The sequence below is a fragment of the Hippoglossus stenolepis genome, chromosome 17, assembly GCF_022539355.2.
Source record: "Hippoglossus stenolepis isolate QCI-W04-F060 chromosome 17, HSTE1.2, whole genome shotgun sequence".
Taxonomy (NCBI): Eukaryota; Metazoa; Chordata; class Actinopteri; order Pleuronectiformes; family Pleuronectidae; genus Hippoglossus; species Hippoglossus stenolepis.
The window spans coordinates 6,844,658-6,862,985 of NC_061499.1; the positions used below are offsets into that span (position 1 = coordinate 6,844,658).

Sequence of the window (18,328 nt, forward strand, 5' to 3'; positions counted from 1 at the left end):
CCACCCTCTTCTTCTCAGCTCAACCCCCCACCCCTCCCAACATGGAATCCAGTATCAATTAGCACCTTGCTGGCAGCAACAGCAGGGTCCTGGCAGTCTCTTAATTGGAGGCTGTTGCTATAGAAACAACAGATGCTAATCAGAATGGGCAAAGATAAGAAAGTCTTTAAATTCCCAAAAGAGAAGAGAAATAAAAGTTACTGCAGCTAATACAATGTATTTCCAATGATTGTCAGCAGCACATTGAATTATTCTAATTATCAAGTGTGAGGCAACAGAAAAAGAAAAATCTTGTGCGACTAATATTTGTATTAAGCTCAAGGGAATCAAATATATTTTAAAAAATCATCTTTAACTTTTAAATGTATCTTTATATCTATACATCCATATTACAATATTATTATATATTATTTGTTAATTTGGATATATTTGTAAAACAAATTCTGCAAGAACTATGCCACAAATGATCGGGTACTTCAGCCAGAGGGTTAGGACACAAGTTGTGCTGGCAAAAAGATTTACAAGCAAACTATCTCCACAATAATCTCCAGCACTTCCTGTCGTCCTGCTCTGCAGTCGGCAAAGCAGCTCTGATTTCCCAGTGGAGGGAATTAGAGAAACCTAATTTCCCGATCATGATGACGATGATACCAACCACTCCATCTCGACATCAGCGGATTTGCAAAACTCTGCATCTTGTCAGTGATTCTCTTTGCAGAGCTCATACGGTGATACTGCAACACAAAGGAGGAAAGACACAGCTGAGACTAAACACAGGCGATTTCATGCTGTTTATGCATGAAATCATTCATGGTGATGTAGTTGGCACGTTGCACTTCAGTGTTTATCAGAGATACTGAAAAGTGGTGATTAGAGAAACAGTTTCACATTAAAATATTGGTGCATGGATTAGATCTTTGTTAGTGTATTTGCAGTAATGCTGCTTGTTGTTCTGTATTATAATGTTACTGCAATGATATGCAAACCAGCTCCAACAATAATATTGAGATTCAAAATCCATTCTTGAACTTGGAAACAGCAGGTGAGAGAACAAACTCCCCTGGTAGCTGTTCAGAAGATTTCTATCAAGTACGTATTTTATTTAACTCTTAAAAAATAATTTATTGGTAAAATAATAATAAAACTTACAAATAGTGAGATTTTTCTCTTGATGTCAACAATTTGAAGCAAGTTTTTCAGTTTTTGTGACTGATCCAAACCCTAATTTTAGTCTGTTTGAACCAAAACGTGGATTTTATAGTTACAATATTTATATTGAGTTTAATGATGACAAAATGAATACTTAAACACAAAAAAGGGGCTAAACATATTGTTTGGGATGGTAACATGTGTTCTGTATTTTGTGTTGTTGTTGTTGTTTTGGAGTAGGTCTTTGTGTTGTGATGTTTTGCTACAACACTGCTCTACTTGGGGAACCAAACTTTGGCTCTGAAGATAAGCTGCATCCATTGTTTTTTGAGCCGCAGCACAGCGTGTCCTTCAGCTCAAATCACACTCTTGTCTCCCCGAGCGAAACAGATCCGAGAGCGAGACTCTGAGCGGCTTAACCCTCGGGCTTGTGTTGTTTCCGATGGCAGAAATTTTCTTGAACGTAAATACGTAGTTAAAGTCCAATCAGCGTCCACTCATATAATCAGCACAGGAATCAACAAGACGGGAGTGGAGGTTGATATTACATATGGTCTGTGATTTAACTTAAATAAGCACTCACGCATGTCTGCCCAAACACTATATGCGTCTCGCTCTCTTTCTTTCCTCCTCCTAATTGGGGTTGATAAAGGATCTGTCATCCATGAAAAAAGCCCCCCCACTGTGTGGCTGCCTTACCTATGAATGACCAAGACCCAGATGTGGCGGATTATAGCTGTGAATGTGCGTCACAGCGAAATGCCAGCAGTCACTTGAGAGTGGTTTCATAAGGGGGTGTTTGCACTTGTCTTACTTTTCAGACGGTCTGCTAACCCCGGGGGTGGAATGGACCGGGTGAGGCTAATGATCAGCTTCGGTGCTGATGGAACGCGGAGGGCTGAAGTGAATGGTTCAATAAAATCAGTCATAAACCTGGACAGAGGTGACATGTGGTCACAAGCGAGTGACTCAATAGAAAGGGTTCCTGAGCAGCTCAATGGAACTGTTGGTGACACATGAATAATTGATATTCCTTTATGAAGAGAGGATGTATTACTCATGGTGGGGGTGGTAACGTTGGTCTGTCAGGTCACTTAGTCCGTCTTGATAGATCTGTACATACCGGATGGATTGCCTTTATGTTTTGTACAGTTTCACGCTCCTGAGAGGAGGAATCCAACTGATTTGAGGATACCTCCACAATTTATCAAACAGCAGCAGCAGTTCAGCCAAGTTTCGACGCATCCTTCAAAGTATCTCGACATCTAGAGGATGAACTTCATTTCATACAGATATTCGTGGTCAACCCTGATTGTACACCCTGACTTCCTGCAGCGCCATCGTGAGGTTGATCTTCAGTCAAATACCTCAACAACTATCTGGCAACTACTAACATCGGTTACTGCATCAGTTTGACGACACACATGCTGCAGAAAGTCCCGGAAAAGTTTCCAGGGGACCCAGAAAAGTGACGAACCTGGCTGTAGTTCAATGCTTTGTGAAGTTATTGAAGTCTGCTACTCGTCAGTGGTGATGGAACTTCACAGAGTAAATTGATGAAGATGTTTTCTTTAATGTGTTTAATTTGCTGTGCGTTGAGCTCTCTCAGCCGTATTGTCGGATGACCTGTGAGGACTTTGTCGATCACTTAACCTTTTAATTTGCGTGATCTTTAAGTCAAGACTTTCATTTGTCCAGTATTTGAACCAAAAACCTGCGAAAGCAATGTTTATAGTGTCTGTTGGCCAATGTTAACACAACATAACAAAGACGCCGAACAACGGAAACATTACTCCCGCTAGCATGTTAGCACACTGACATTTGCTAAAGGGCACTAAACACCGAGTACAATTTCCAGTCATTGCCTTGAAAGTTGGTAGAGAATGTCCTCATCTGGATGACTTTATATTTTTTACAATATTTTTATCGATCCCCTTAAATTTTCATTCGATGCCATCCTCAGGTCAAGACTTACATTTTTCCAGTGTTTGTTTTTTTAATGATCAAATATCTGCAAAATTAATAACATTCTGATTAACTTCAATTAGGTGTTTGGTGCAAGTTTAGAAATGTTAGCATGCAGACACAATCCCGATTACATAGATGTGTGTCTGGCCTTTTCGCCTTTATTTGACATTATAATGCAGCTTTTATTGAAAGCCGCAACCATCCTGCGAGAGAGTGAAATAAGTCCAGCAAATGTACGATTTGCAAAGGCTGTTTTGAGAGAACTGATTGGCTGCTTCTCGTTTTGTAATCAGTGTGCAAAATGAGTCAATTCCCCCCTTTTAATTATTGCCAGGCTGGTTGTCAATCGTCCCTGCGAATGTTCCTTGTCCAAAAGACCTTGTACAGAACATTGCGGATCTGATCCACTTTATCAACCCTGATGGTCGCCATGGCAACAGTGGCAACATCCAGGCAGCTCATGAGGGGCCATTAGCAACACAAGGACTTTCAGCAGCAGCAAAACAATGAGAAATATACGAGGTGAACGCACGTAGATAAAACCCCTAGAAGTGTAAATACTTCTGATGAACCAGTCAGGGTGCGTGCTGCCAAAGAACATTGCATATAATTCCTGCATTGTAATTCTGATATGATTTACTGCCTGTTTCATGGATAAACATGTTTTTAGTACCTTATATTTAAGTGACTCCATGCACACATAATGCAAACTACATCAACGTGCTTTTTTCCAACAGGTACGCATCAATTTCACATTTGAGTTCAATTTCATGCAATTATTGATAATGCACATGAGAAAAGGGGGCAGATTATTATGCAGGGAATCTGAATGTGGATTTTAAAAGGACTGCAACAAAAGAAATCTGAAAGGATATTATCGCGTACATCTGCAATGAACGTCCTTCCGAGCAGAGGTTATGAAAATGGGCTGTTCATACAGGAGCGCTGTGCCACATCTCGTTGTCCGCATGACCTTATTTTGTCTTTGCTCAGGTTAGTGCCGTTGCCAGGATACTATTTCCTATGGCAACACTTGAGACGGCAAGGTGAGCAGCTCTGAAAAGATTTAGGTAACTGGCTGCTCTGTATCCTGCAGACCGGAAGTCCGTACATGACCATACAAAAGCCCAACATGCACAGACACACACACAGACACACAAGCAGCCCTCAAATTTGTGTTTGGCTCAGTGCTGTAGCTGATACAAACACAACAAAACGACTTCCTGTTCAATTCAGCCATGATTGATTTTAACCTCAGAGGTTATTTCATGTTAGGTTTTCACATAGAAGTGACACAGTGTGACTATCTCTTTAGATATAGTCACAGTAGAACATACTGTTCAACAATGATTACTTCCCTGCAATATTCATTCTTCTGCATGAAACTCAAGTTCCATCTCTATTAAAAGTAAAGTGAGAACAGCACTTACTGACGTCCATTACAGCTATGGAAGAAAGACTTGTTTTTAACATATGTTATGTGAATGGTAGCAATTTCCGATTCCATATTCATTGCTGCACACAGCGGACGCCATCTGCATGAGACCACACTGCCACCATTTGATGCAAGAGTGTTACTACCTCAGTTTCACCATTTCCTCTCCCTGTTGAGAAGTACACTCAAAAACCACTTTGTTGGAAACACCTCTGGTTTCACTCCTGTCAGCTCAGAGCAGAGATCTGAGGCTGCAGTGGACACAGGCTCATCGAAACTAGACAGTTGACAACTGCTGAGGCTGCAGATGGTCGGGTCAGACAACATGAATTCAAACACCCAAAGTGCCTTAGACCATGCAGGCTGCTGCTGGTGGTGCTGTGATGGTGTGGAGGTTTTTTTTCTTTCCAGAAGCTTTAATACCACAGCCCATTTGAGTATTGTTTCGGACCATGTGCATCTCTTTCTGTCCACTGTTTTCAACTACTTTCTGCACCATGTCACAAAGATCCAGTCACCAGATCTGGATCCAGTGGAAAAAGAGATTGGCAGAATAAATGTGCAGCTGACAGATCTGCAGAAATCTTGCACAATGCATGCCACGGAGAATTATGTTTGTCATGTTTTAAGCGCTGTTAGTATGGTGTTCCTAATAAAGTGTGGCTGAGTCTATAAAGAAATGCCTGCATGTGTCTCTTGGTGCTCAAATCAAAACCTGAAAAGCATATATCTCATTTATCCCTGACCCTGCTCCCATTCAGACCCTACAATCTAAGACTTTCTGTCCCACTTCCATATTGCACACAGACCAAGGATGTTGGAATTACAGAACAAAGTGGGCCAACATGGACGGCTTTCTTCTCGCAGGAGCTTGCATATCGCCAGGGTCATTGCTGGACTTAAACAGCTTGACAGGATGCAGGGACGTCATCGGAGCAGCGCCGCGCCTACACTCGCTCATTGACCATCAACTCTGCCGAATTCAGACAATGAAAGGAGAATGTCAGGGATGAAGGCTCTTCATCAGTGGGACTCCATTATGACTCATTTGTACGATACACCCACTGTCTCTCTTTACTGTGCAAAGCTTCCCATTGTGCGGCTGAATGTGTCTCACCCAGCACTCGAGAGATGAGCACCGGGTCTCATCCTTTTGAGTAATGGGTCCACAACACAAGGATGTCAGCAGTCTGTGAACAGCGGTTACAAAATATGAGCGCGAAATTAATTAGACTGCCCGTGCAGCTCGGTGGGGGTGATCGATTTATGAAGATAGCTGAGCACAAAAGAGGAGGAAGCAGGGGAAATCTGTCTTTTTATTATTGTTGCTGACAAACCTGAGTGAGCTTAAGTATCACTGCATCAGAAGTGAGGCACGTTTGTGTGTTTTCTCCAAGTTCGCATGATGCTACACTCGGACTTGAGACCTGCAGCGTGAATTTGTTGTGTAGCCTGCTGCAGGGTTCAAGGCCCCACTGACCTAAGATAGGAATCGTTAGTTGAAAAAGAGGATGAATAAATGAATTTAGTGCAAAAAGAGCACAATTTCCCTTTCATGCAACTTCGCAGAATAGTGGAGAAAGTACTCAAACATAATAACACAACAACAAAAAATCTATTTAAGAAAAGATACATGAGAAATTCACTTAAGTACAGTAATGAAGGTAATGTACTTTGTTACATCACACCACTGCTAATTAGTTCTGCAGGAGACACATAATCAAAATCATATATTGCCTTTATTTCATTCTATGGACTATTCACACTGTGTTTGGTCACATACAGCAGACACAAGAAACACGTCTATGAAATATTGCATTAAAAAAAACAAAGTAATGCTTTATTTTCTGGGTTCATGGTTAAAAACATGGTGTAAATGATGCTGTTTCAAGTGGAATTTGAATGCTGTTTACCCTGAAACTACTACAGTGTTTTGTGGACTCAAACACTTCACCCACCTTTCCATCGGCATAGTGGTGAGTAAAATAAAATGTGATTGATTGATTGATTGATTGTTTGATTGATTGATTGATGATCCAGTAACATTCCACACACACACACACACACGAACACACAAATACACACACACACACACACACAGATTAGACTTCGCTGTGTTTTTGTTTACATGTTGCTGCAGCTCCAGCACTGACGGCCCCTCACCACATGGTGGCAGCAGCCGGACCCTCACATTCCAGAGGTGGGCGCTTCTCTGTCCACGCCCAGTCGCCGACGTCCTCCTCAAATTTCCGCATAGTGGGTCTCGGACCTGTGGAGCTGAACTTCCCTCCGTCTTCACTGTCCCGTCCTGCGCCTCCAGTGACACAGCCGCGGGCACCATGGCCCGGTATCTGCTGAGGTTGAGCCTGAGGAGATGCATCGCCTCTCAGATCAGGATGGCATCTGATCAGGTAGAAGAAAAACGTGCTGCTCCGCTGACAGGAGACGCTTTCCCCCTGTTAGCATGTAGCTAAGATCTGCAACTTGGCATTGGTCGCAGCCTTGATGAAGCTAGCGACGCTAAGCTAGCTGCTAACCTGTGAGTGTTTGCCACTAGATGACGACGTGTGCATGTGAAGTTTGCATCAGTTTTGCTCATGGCTGCAGGTTCATGTGAATTGTTTTTGCAACCATCCACTGTGAACTTGAGTAAAGCAGCTGTGTCACTGCAGAGGTGCAGCCCTGCTGTTATGTCATGTCCCAGACAATGACATGTGTGCATGTTTATGTCGAACATATGGAAAAAGTCTGCCTAGACAGTAATTCATGTAAAGCACAAGGCGATATGTTCCCTAGTATTTACAGGTGTGTCTCTTATTGCAGAGTCAGCATGAAAAAGCAATATATTTAAATACACTTACAATCGGCTTCAAAATGTCTTCAAATGAGAATTGAGATTTGTTCTATTTATAATAACTTTAATTATAGAGCACTTTTCAAAAAAGTACTTTACTGCAAAGGTTAAGGAATCACCTTTTATTAAAAGAGAATATTCATTTGAAAGAATTCAAAAAGACATGAAATTCTTTTAAATTAATTTTAAAAAATACAATTCTACAAAATATGAGTAAAATCAGGAAAGGCTCTCTGATGAGTGTTTTAACAAGGGATTTAAAAGATTTTAGTTTTTATTTGTTGTGACAGAGACTGTTTTTGTTGTTTGTTTGTTTATTTCATACCGATTTGAGAAAGTTAGGTTCACATCATATGACATTTTATTCAACAGGCGGATATTTAAGACAATGGTCTGCTGTTGTGTAGTCAGTCTGAGCAGATAGCGTGTACTCAGATAAGTGAGAGTTAACGTCAGGTCCAATGTACAAACTGCTTTGGAGTCCTAGCAATTCAAATGCAAGTGAAATGCTGATTCTATTTCTGATTTACAACTTGAGACTACTTCTACTTTATTGTCCCAGAGGGGAAAGTTGTTTTGCAGCGTGGCAAAAGTACAAAAACTCAAGAAAGAAACATTAAAATACATCAATACATCAATAAAACTGTTGTTAAAACAAAAAATAAGACAGTCATCAGGAAACAGGAAATAAACTAGGTCATCGGCTTGAGTTATGAAATAATATTTCCACCTGTTGGTCTTTGGTAATCTGTATCTTCTGCCTGAGGGACGCTGTAAGATTTCTCAAGTCTTGGCTGTAGCTCTCTTACCAAAGGTGAGAGACGGGTCAGGTAACTTAACACCGATGATCTTACAGGCAACCTGGAGTGTGTGCTGCAACTTATCTTGTTCCCGAAACAGAGATTACCAGTAAAAGGATAAACATATTCACTAGCTTGTAATATGATTCCAATTTGCACAATGGTAAATGAACCTCTTGTACTTTATGGGGTTAGAAGAATTGGACAGGTTCTTTGCACATGTAGAATCTTTGTGTAACAAATGAAATCTAACGAATTTCCTCTGCTTATTCCAGCTTGGTGAGTTAGGCAAGGGAGCGGGCAAAGGTGGGGGTGGAGGAGGCTCTGTGAGGGAGGCGGGCGGTGCCTTCGGGAAGAGGGGAGCAGCGGAGGAGGAGCGGTACTTCAGGTGAGTTGTAGCTGCTTTCAGACGTGCACTGACGTCCAGACATTTTCCTGCAATCTTTTGGAGGGGCTGTGTGTGAGAACGCAAATGTCACATATAAAAAAAACAATGCAATTTCATTTCCACCTGCAGGCAGAAGGAGAAGGAGCAGATGGAGGCGCTGAGGAAACATCACGTGGAGGAAATCGAACACCACAAAAAGGAGATCGAGCGCCTGCAGAAGGAGATCGACCGCCACAAGGGCAAAATCCGAAAGCTGAATCACGACGACTGAGGCGGAGCGGGAGGCCCATCGTCTGTGCTCCTACAAGCTGTCCCAGACCCATAGTCATTGATAAACATATCGATTGATTTTTTTGTTTGTTTTTACTGCTGGTCAAGGCAGGTCCTGTATCAGACATGATACTGGCGGCATGGACATTTTAAAGAAAAACAATAAAGCACTTCCATATACACATGCAATGAAAGCTGTGAAACATGTGTGATTTATTATATTTAATCCTCATGTGCTCTGACAAAATGTCGGTTGTTTATTATGCATTGAAGAAAAACTCCTAAAGTGCAGATTGTGCGGAAAGGTGCATTGTTATTGGCGGGAAGTCGCGTCAGTCAGAGTTCAAGCTCCGCGGTTGGGTGGTTGCAAATGAAGCGCTCGTTTTGATTCCCAGCGCCGCCCGCTGACACGTCTCTTCGGTGCCACTCGGCTTGAGGAGCAAATCCACACACGGTAGGGATTAAACCGCGGTTGTATTCCACCCAAGGATTTAAAATGTCTTCCTCTATTGAATCGAACCAACCCCTCGAGCCTTGTGTAAAAGATATAACTTAAAAAAAACACTCCTATGCATCTAACGGGACAAACCAGGACGCGTGTCCGGACAGTGAAAACAAACGCACCCGCTTCGCTCCGCGGTATTTTCGCCCCTCTCGTCCAACTCTCGCGATGTTTGCGGAGCGGTGGCGTTGTTCGGGCGAGCCGACGACGAGACCGTAGCTGTCTGGAAATCAGTCCTGTGGCTCCGACTCAAACATCTGCTCCACACTACACTTTCCCCCCGCGTCCCACGGTGCAATCGCCCCGCGTCGAACCCGCGCCCCGCTCACTTTTCGGAATCAAACCGGTGAGTCGCGCTAACTGTCTGATCGCGGGCGTGTGCGTTTGATTTGCGAAATGTGTCCGCACGGCGAGGCCCTGCGCGTCAGCCCGTTAGCCTAGCCTGCAAGCTAACACCCCGCACCAGCGGGTTTTACTGGAGACACTTCAGATAGATTTTGTTCTGGGAAACTGGGAAACGCGTTTTAAATGATAGCGGAAGTCACGAGGAAACGCGCTGTACGTGCCGATGTGTAAATGTAACGCGTCCTCGTTAGCTAGCTACATAGCCGCATGTGAAGGGGGCGGGACGGTGGAGGTTTATTTAGTTGTTAGCTTCATGTCTTTTTCACTTCTATTGTTATGATCTTCATAATTCTAATATCATTATTTATAGCGTTTTCTTTTTTAACTCTGCGCAAACCCGATACTTCGGTTAAAAAGAACAGGCAAAGCGGGTTTATTTATGAAGCACCTTCCACACAGAGGTGAGTCCCTGGTGATCCACTGGGAGATTAAAAAAAACACACTCAAATTTAATAAGCGGTAAAAAGGATTAATCTGTCAAAATTGTATAATATATAATAAAATAGAGACTGGAGAATAATAATTAAATTAGCATAGAGATGCAATGATGGTGTGACCTAAAAGTTGTTCACCTGGTTTTATGTACAGTGATATTTTTGCCATATTTGATAATTGGAGAAATATACAATCAAAGTGTAAACACAAGGAACTTTAGAAATGGAAGGCAATAAGTACAATGTAATGAGAATATTTATGCTGTAACAACATTGCACGTGTGTGCAGTTGAAATCGCACTGATAGAAATGTGTTATTGTCGAGCGACAGTAGTTGAAAAGCCAGATACACAAGTTGTGTGTAGTCGACTGGGAGCAGTGCTGGTTCTACAGTCTGCAGGACGTCAATAACATCCTAATGAATGTTGTCTTAATGAAAACAGTTTGAAATAATGTCTGCAGGATTAACTTGTTCTTAATGCGTTGTTTTTCTTGGATTCTGTGCGATAGGAGAATGGCTGCCGCCGAGGTGAACGGTAGTTCTGCCCCGGCAAAGGAGGAGGAGGAGCCGATGGATGTGACAACAACACACACAGAGAACTACCAGACGCTCATTGATGCTGGGCTGCCCCAGAAAGTGGCTGAAAGTCTAGACAACATCTTTCAGACAGGTGGGTGGTGGCTGCTTTGGCTCCTACAGTAAAGATTGGTGACTGTGACTTGGCAGCAAAATTGACCGTGCCTTGCTCCTGTAGGCTTGGTGGCGTATCTCGACTTGGACGAGAGGGCCATCGATGCTCTGAGGGAGTTCAACGAGGAGGGAGCGCTTACTGTGCTCCAGCAGTTCAGAGAGAGCGACCTGTCCCATGTACAGGTAGCCACATGGATGGATTACAATGTTGTTGTTTTTTTGTATTTCTGTGCTGTTTAGTTTCATGGAAAGTGTTGTCTCATTTCTTCTTAATGTAGAATAAGAGTGCTTTCCTGTGTGGAGTCATGAAGACATACAGACAGAGAGAAAAACAAGGAAGTAAAGTACAGGAGTCCACAAAGGGCCCGGATGAGGCGAAAATTAAGGTAAACAAACTCATGTAGTTGAACTTTGTTGTTTAAAATGTCATATAATAGAAGCCTCTCGAACCATGGAGCTCAGTTCATGTTTTTGTGTGTGTTTTCAGGCTCTGCTGGAGCGGACAGGATACACTCTGGATGTCACAACAGGGCAGAGAAAGTATGGCGGTCCCCCACCGGAGGATGTATTCAAAGGAGTGCAACCAGGGATTGGAACTGAGGTAGATGACTAGATAAATTCTGAAATCTGTCAAACCTAATTTCAAGGCTTTACTGCCTTTTAAACGGGTGATGTTAATTCTCTGCTGCTTTATATCATCCACTGAGAATACTTAATATCACGCTGTACAATTTGCATTGCAAATCCTTGAACTTCTCCACCGCATTATCTCTTCTTCATCAGGTGTTTGTTGGAAAAATCCCACGAGACTTGTACGAGGATGAGCTGGTGCCACTCTTTGAGTCCGCTGGTGCAATCTGGGACCTCAGGTTAATGATGGACCCTCTCTCTGGGCAGAACAGGGGTTATGCCTTCATCACATACTGCAACAAGGACGATGCACAAAAGGCTGTGAAGCTTGTAAGTGATCTGGGAGGGTAGTTGAAAAACTACATCGGTGTAAAATACAAACATGAAGAACAAAAAAAAGAGTTTGTTTGTCTTTCCATTTTGTTTTCAGTGTGATAATCATGAAATCCGCCCTGGCAAGTACTTGGGAGTATGTATATCTGTTGCAAACAATCGCCTGTTTGTCGGATCAATTCCAAAGAACAAGACAAGGGAAAGTATATTGGAAGACTTCGGCAAAGTTACAGGTCAGGTCCAAATACACAGAGATCCTATGCCATGCAGGATATGTGGGGCTTGATTCTTTGCCTTAATATGAAATCAAAGACGCTGTATTCATCTTACAGAGGGTCTCCAGGAGGTGATACTGTACCACCAGCCTGACGACAAGAAGAAGAACCGTGGCTTCTGTTTCCTGGAGTACGAGGATCACAAGTCCGCAGCACAGGCTCGCCGCCGCCTGATGAGTGGCAAGGTCAAGGTGTGGGGGAACGCCGTCACTGTGGAGTGGGCTGACCCTGTTGCTGAGCCAGACCCAGAGGTCATGGCCAAGGTTAGCAATGTTCATGTCTTATTGCTATGCGCTTGAGAAGACTGCAACCACACTCTGTATGACAATCTTTTTTTTGAATCTACATAGGTGAAGGTGCTCTTTGTGAGGAAGCTCGCCACCGCGGTGACTGAAGAACTTCTTGAAATGGCGTTCTCTCAGTTTGGAAAGCTGGAGCGAGTAAAGAAACTCAAAGACTATGCTTTTGTTCACTTTGAAGAAAGGGATGCTGCTGTTAAGGTGTTTTTTTAAATTTTGTATTCCTTTGACAAGATATCATCTCATGATGATGTGTCTTTAACTAACCCCTAACTCTTCTGCTATGTTAAGGCAATGGATGATATGAACGGTAGGGAGCTTGGAGGAGAGTCAATTGAGATTGTTTTGGCAAAGCCTCCAGACAAGAAGAGGAAAGAGCGTCAAGCAGCTCGGCAGACCACCAGGAATTCAGGGTGAGTTAAACCGTGACACATGGCTTGTTCTGTTTGACCTGTTTACATAATAAGGAATCAATAAATGTTACACTGTCCTTACCGCTGCAGGTATGACGACTACTACTACTACCCACCTCCACGCATGCCACCACCAGGCCGAGGTAGGGGTCGTGGGGGCCGAGGGGGCTATGCTTACCCACCAGATTATTATGGATATGATGACTACTATGATGACTACTATGGTTACGACTATCATGACTACCGTGGTGGCTATGAAGATCCTTACTATGGCTACGATGATGTGTACAGCATGAGGGGCCGTGGTACACGTCCCAGCAGGGGAGGTCCTCCTCCACCTAGGGCTCGTGGAGCACCACCAGCTCGTGGCCGCGGTGGCTACGCCCAAAGAGGCCCACCCCTAGGTGGTCCCAGGGGTGGCCGCGGGGGGCGCGGAGCCCCTTTCCAGCCACAGAGGGGCCGTGGTCCTCGTGGGGCCAGAGGCAATCGTGGGGGAAATGTCGGTGGAAAAAGGAAGGCAGACGTGTTTAACCAGCCTGACTCCAAGCGCCGCCAGACCAACAACCAACAGAACTGGGGGTCCCAGCCCATCGCCCAGCAGCCCCTGCAGCAGGGGGCCGACTATTCTGGTAACTATGGTTACAGTAATGACACCCTGGAGTTTTCACAGGATTCTTATGGGCAGCAGTGGAAGTAGATGCACCCAAAGGTATTTGGCAAAGTGGCAACAAAAAAAGAGAAAAACAACAAAAAGGAAAAAAAATCAGGAGATTGGCGACAATTTTTTGAATCACTTTTTATTCATCATCCCTCATGAAAAAATGTCTGTATATATCTCAGAAAAACGGACAGACCCCAGAATTGGCTCAAGATGATTGGCTGGAAAGCCTTTTGGCTGAAGAAATGAGCGTAACCGTTGTGGTGAATCATTTGTTACTTCTACGGTTACATTGGGACATGTGTCTTTAGAAAACACACAAAATCCTTTTATTGTTACTTTTTGTTCCTGATTCTTTTAAAGCCAACAATGAACATTTTCAAAAAAGTGGACATTCATTTCGAAAAAAGTCTGAAAGGACATTAAATAATGATATTGCCTTGCAGGAGTTTTTGTCCATGCCCCCTTCCCCCCCCCTCTCCTTCTTGTACTCCCTTTATTTGTGGTTTCTCATAGTTGCTTAGGGACTTGCTTGTAAATAAATGCTTATGGTTAGAGCTTCATATTTCATTTTTTGCAATGGTGGAGAAAAGAATCCACAGGAAGGAAGAAAACAAAGGTTTTGTAATGTTCAAAGTGTATGCCTAGCATTTCTAGAGATAGGAAAAAAAATTGTGTTTTTTTTTTTAAACTGATACCATAACTTCCTATGTTTTCTTTGAACTTTCCCAATAGGATTTGGTTTGGCTTACCTTAAGAGCCATAGCAGTTTGTTCTCTGATGGTCTTTGTATTTATAACTTTTACGTTTGTTCCGTTTCAATAAAACTCAGCTGAGCATCAGTCAATTGTCAGATACTCAAATTCAGTGTTGTCATTCAGTAATTGATTTGATTATTTTTATTTTTTTACCTCAATTCTCACATTTGGATGAAGATCTTCTTTTCCCGCTCAAATTTTCTTTTCCTCAAAGGATAAACCCAAAAGGCTGAAATTGTGCAGTCAGACAACGGGACAAGAGAACTTGGAAGGTGTTTGGAGGACACAATGATTAAACAGGATTTTAACCTTTTATTTTTCAGTGCATGTTACATCTCAGAATCTGCACTCAGAATTTATACAGTGATACCAACAACCATTAAAGGACTAAACAGTGACCAGTGTGACTCCTTGCCATTGTCCAAGATTGTGCCCATCTTTGTCCTTTAGCCTACCGTCACTAAATGCTGCTCTAACTCATGATTATTTAATTATAAGTACATTTTTGCCAAAAATTCTACTATTGGAAATCCTTCATTTTACAGTTTGCCTCAAATGGTTCCTCCCTGTTTTTCACCTCATCCTTGATTGTATCTCCACTCAGATTCAGCCAGAGAAACGTTTTGGCCAAGGAAGTGCTTTTCAAGTTAAGAAGTATAGTCGAGGAATGTTGTGTTGTTATACAATAGAAGTAATCTCGTAAAAAGTAAGTGTTTTAAAACAATTTCCTGTGTGAATTTGGTGTTTGTACGGAAACATCTACTGAAACATATACTGTGTTCGCCTGTCTGAATAAACATAAGATGAGGACAATCTTGGACACTGGTGAGATGGTACTCACACTGGTATGGACCTGAAACACCTTGACAACACATTTGAATGGATTTGTTTGCCGAGTTGTCTCCCAATTCAGTTTTAGTTCCAAAATCTGCGCCTCGTCTCAGCTTTTGAAGACACCAAGGATCTGACCATCCAAAGGGTTAAAACTCTTGAGACAATTTCACCTGTTAAAATGTTTTTAGCAACTGCCTTTTGGTACCATGGTATCATTGTATTTTGTTTCATGTGTCTGTCCTCTTATTCCAACCTGCCTAGGTGGAGAAGCATTGAGGGCGGCACCACTAGCATGAGGGACTCACCTGAACGGTACTCAAGGGTGAGCTCGCCTTGCACAGAGTACTGTCTCCTCTCCTGTAGCTAATTGTTATCTCTGGAGAAACACTAGCTATAATTATACTTTGTTCTTTTATTTATTTATTTTTTATTGTTTCCTCACCTACTTTACTGTAATGCGAATCAAGCTTTTTTTTTTATTTTGGAGGGGTGTGATTTTTCTTTTTTCCCCAGGATATGAAGATTAAAAGTCACTAAAGTTGACTGAAGAATCATTGAAAAATATTAAATTAATTGTCTCGTCAGCATTTTTCTGGGAGAAAAGTGCACATTTCCCTCACATAGTGCATATTGTTCCAAGTTAAAGAGCCAAAAAGCATTTATCTTTAGACTGGATTTAACAGCCAAAAGGCACAGTCAAGGATTTGGTAAGCGTTACAAACCCTGCAAGCACCTGTTGCCTGTCTTGGCTCACTGCACCAAAATGACCTCGGCTGTCTTCCCAGTGCACACACACACACTCACTCACACTCAGTGAATAGAGGTGGGGTGGATGTTTCCTCTCCTACGCCACTAGAGGAAGCTGTTCGTCATCAGCACGGCCGCTGCTCCATTGTCCCAATAAACGATGCTGCATTTTTGGCCATTTTGACAGTTGTAAATGTGTTAATTAATACACAAATAATTACTATTTGAGCTGCTTGTAAAATGTATTGAGATCTCAGTGGGGACAGTGGGCTAAAAATAGATGCAATTGGCAGATTTCAGAACAATGGATTTCCCTCAAAACTGGTGTATGTACCTTTTAACACCACCAGATGGTAGTAGGAGAGCCACATTATTTATAGTACACAGGTAAGACGGGGGTGTGGGGACCACAGCAGCTTCTTGTATCATGTCACACACATTTTGGTTTGTATTCAAGTGCCATCAAATGCTGGAGTGTCTTTAAAACAGCGTCTCATATCAGAACTGTCTTTATATGTTGCCTCTTGTCACCAGGCAGTAAAGGAGCTGCCCCCATCCATGTGAATGAGTTCACACTAATGGAAGGGACTGATTGGTAAGATTGTTCATTATCTGAACTCATTCTCAGAAAAGTCTCATGTTTCTGTTTTTTGGCTCTTTTGTTCTATTTGAAAACAAAGTTTGGTGTCCTAGTTGTCTCTTTATGACGTGCTTACTTCCCAGAGTAAGTTCTGAAAGTCACAAAACTGGCACATATATTTTTCTAATCTAACATATTACAAACTTTAGAGATTTTTCAATGTTTTCGTCTGTGTGGCCTTTTTTCTTTTTAGCTCTGAGCTTGGAGATGGTTCTCCACAAGGTGCACCTTGAGAATGATGTACCTGAGGTCCAGAGCAACCGCACAAGCACGAGCCGGCTTCGCTGTGTACAGAACAGCAGGCGACTGAGGTGAGAGGTAATTGCGGATAAGTTTCCACCTTCAGTCTCTTTTTCAATGAAAATGGGAACAAAAGTTACCTTCATAACTATTCAATCAAACCTAATTGCTAAGCCAAAAAAACCTTGAGATCACAAAATCATCATCTCCCTTTCAGAAGAACAATGAATCAGAGTGAAAAAAAACAAATCAAAGCCTGTCCCTCATTGTTCCCACATTAAAATCTGATAGATCCAGATTATTTTTTATCAGCACCAAATTGCCCACACCTGAAGAGATCTGTCCATGAAAAATGCCTGATATCTTTCAACAAGATCCATTAATTATTTCCTGGGAATGTTAAAGAAAATCCTGGATCTGTCCCTTTGTCCGGATCTGCTCCAAAACATAATGGGTTCTGCCTTGGCCCATCTCCCATCCTTCCAAGTTTTGTGGAAATCTGTTCAGCAGTTTGTGTTTAATCCGGCTGACAGACAGGTGAAAACCTCCACAACCTCGGTGGAGTTAATTTATAGTGATGAGAGAGTTAATTTACAACAGTAATTATGCAGTAAATTAGTCCTGAGAAATCCATTCTAATGTGTTCTGTTATCTTTCACTGCAGAGGCCTGGGAGGACGCAGCCGATGGTGGTGTCAGGATCCAGAGCTCGGTCCAGCAGACTGCTGCGCCCTCGTCCAGCTCAAAGAATCTGAACTGTAAAAAGAAATCATGTTTGTTTCTTGATTGTTCAATACATTTATTTCCAAAGTGAACCTGTGTGTTTGTATTTTTTTACAAAGGCTTTTTAATATGTGATATTTAATTTACAGCATTTTAACATCTTTAACTTTGACTTGTGTGGATCTTATTGGAAAGTTATTCAAAAGTTGTGCGCTCCACATTCAGAGCAGTTGGATGAATGATGGGTGAACAAACCTAATCAGTGCTGGACTAGAACTCGCTGACCCTGGATACACCGGGTTTAAAGGGCCAGTCCTGATGGAAAGGGCGGGAAGTGATAAATGTCTGCCCCATGCGCTCCTCGGGTTTGACCTTTTTTATTCCAGAAAAATCCAGACCAATCTCTAGTTTCCTCTGGAGGCGTGTTGATGTGAAATCCGGCTGTACTGTAGTTTGAAAACACGCTGACGTGTTCCAGTGTCTGACTCCTGCTCATGAATCAGTCTGCTCTTTAAATAACACGTTTATTTTAAACTCCTGGAAATGTAGCGGGACTTACAAACAGAACGTTTGAGCTAACCCGGAAGCGAATTCTCATTCAGTTCCGGCCTTTTCGAAATAAAGCACAATGCAGTATTTTAATTAGATAGCAAACAAATAAGTTTTGTAAAAGCTTCGCAGCCTTCGTCCTCATATTTACTGCAAGTTTTAAACCATCTCCGTGAGCTACAATTCATTTCACGTTTTTAAACCTTGCTCTTTTTCTTTTCTTTAAAAAATAAATAAATACCGATTCAAATATATAATTTAATATTTCCACAGAGTAAACGGCCCGTGTATAAATAAACCTAAAGTATTAGAAGAACTATTTTAAACAAAGTTC

At 42.2% G+C, this 18,328-nt stretch overlaps 2 protein-coding genes and 1 long non-coding RNA gene across 8 annotated transcripts; 2 read left to right on the forward strand and 1 right to left on the reverse strand.

The window, feature by feature from the left end:
* Positions 1–6,780: 6,780 nt before the first annotated feature.
* Positions 6,781–9,053, forward strand: atp5if1a (ATP synthase inhibitory factor subunit 1a). The gene is made up of 3 exons (XM_035182245.2): positions 6,781–6,963; positions 8,482–8,594; positions 8,724–9,053. The coding sequence occupies exons 1-3, from the start codon at positions 6,892–6,894 to the stop codon at positions 8,863–8,865; spliced, it is 327 nt and encodes a 108-aa protein (XP_035038136.1). The 5' UTR covers positions 6,781–6,891; the 3' UTR covers positions 8,866–9,053.
* Positions 9,054–9,522: 469 nt separating this feature from the next.
* Positions 9,523–17,537, forward strand: LOC118124445 (heterogeneous nuclear ribonucleoprotein R). Of its 6 annotated transcripts, XM_035182244.1 has the most exons (15): positions 9,523–9,712; positions 10,716–10,876; positions 10,961–11,079; positions 11,175–11,282; positions 11,384–11,497; positions 11,680–11,856; positions 11,957–12,092; positions 12,192–12,397; positions 12,485–12,634; positions 12,725–12,846; positions 12,937–13,475; positions 15,358–15,418; positions 16,378–16,438; positions 16,677–16,794; positions 17,388–17,537. In XM_035182244.1, exons 2-12 carry the CDS (start codon positions 10,720–10,722, stop codon positions 15,390–15,392), a joined length of 1,863 nt encoding a protein of 620 aa, XP_035038135.1. In that variant the 5' UTR covers positions 9,523–9,712; positions 10,716–10,719; the 3' UTR covers positions 15,393–15,418; positions 16,378–16,438; positions 16,677–16,794; positions 17,388–17,537. The 6 variants fall into 6 exon arrangements, with proteins under 6 accessions (XP_035038135.1, XP_035038134.1, XP_035038131.1 ...); XM_035182243.1 differs by having other exon boundaries at positions 15,358–16,438; positions 16,677–16,801; XM_035182240.1 differs by having other exon boundaries at positions 15,358–16,438.
* On the reverse strand, positions 15,581–18,014 carry LOC118124447. Its single transcript, XR_004698734.2, has 2 exons — positions 17,701–18,014; positions 15,581–17,478 (listed from the first exon to the last, which is right to left on the reverse strand). It is a non-coding gene; the product is annotated as an uncharacterized LOC118124447 (long non-coding RNA).
* Between the last annotated feature and the right edge of the window lie 314 nt (positions 18,015–18,328).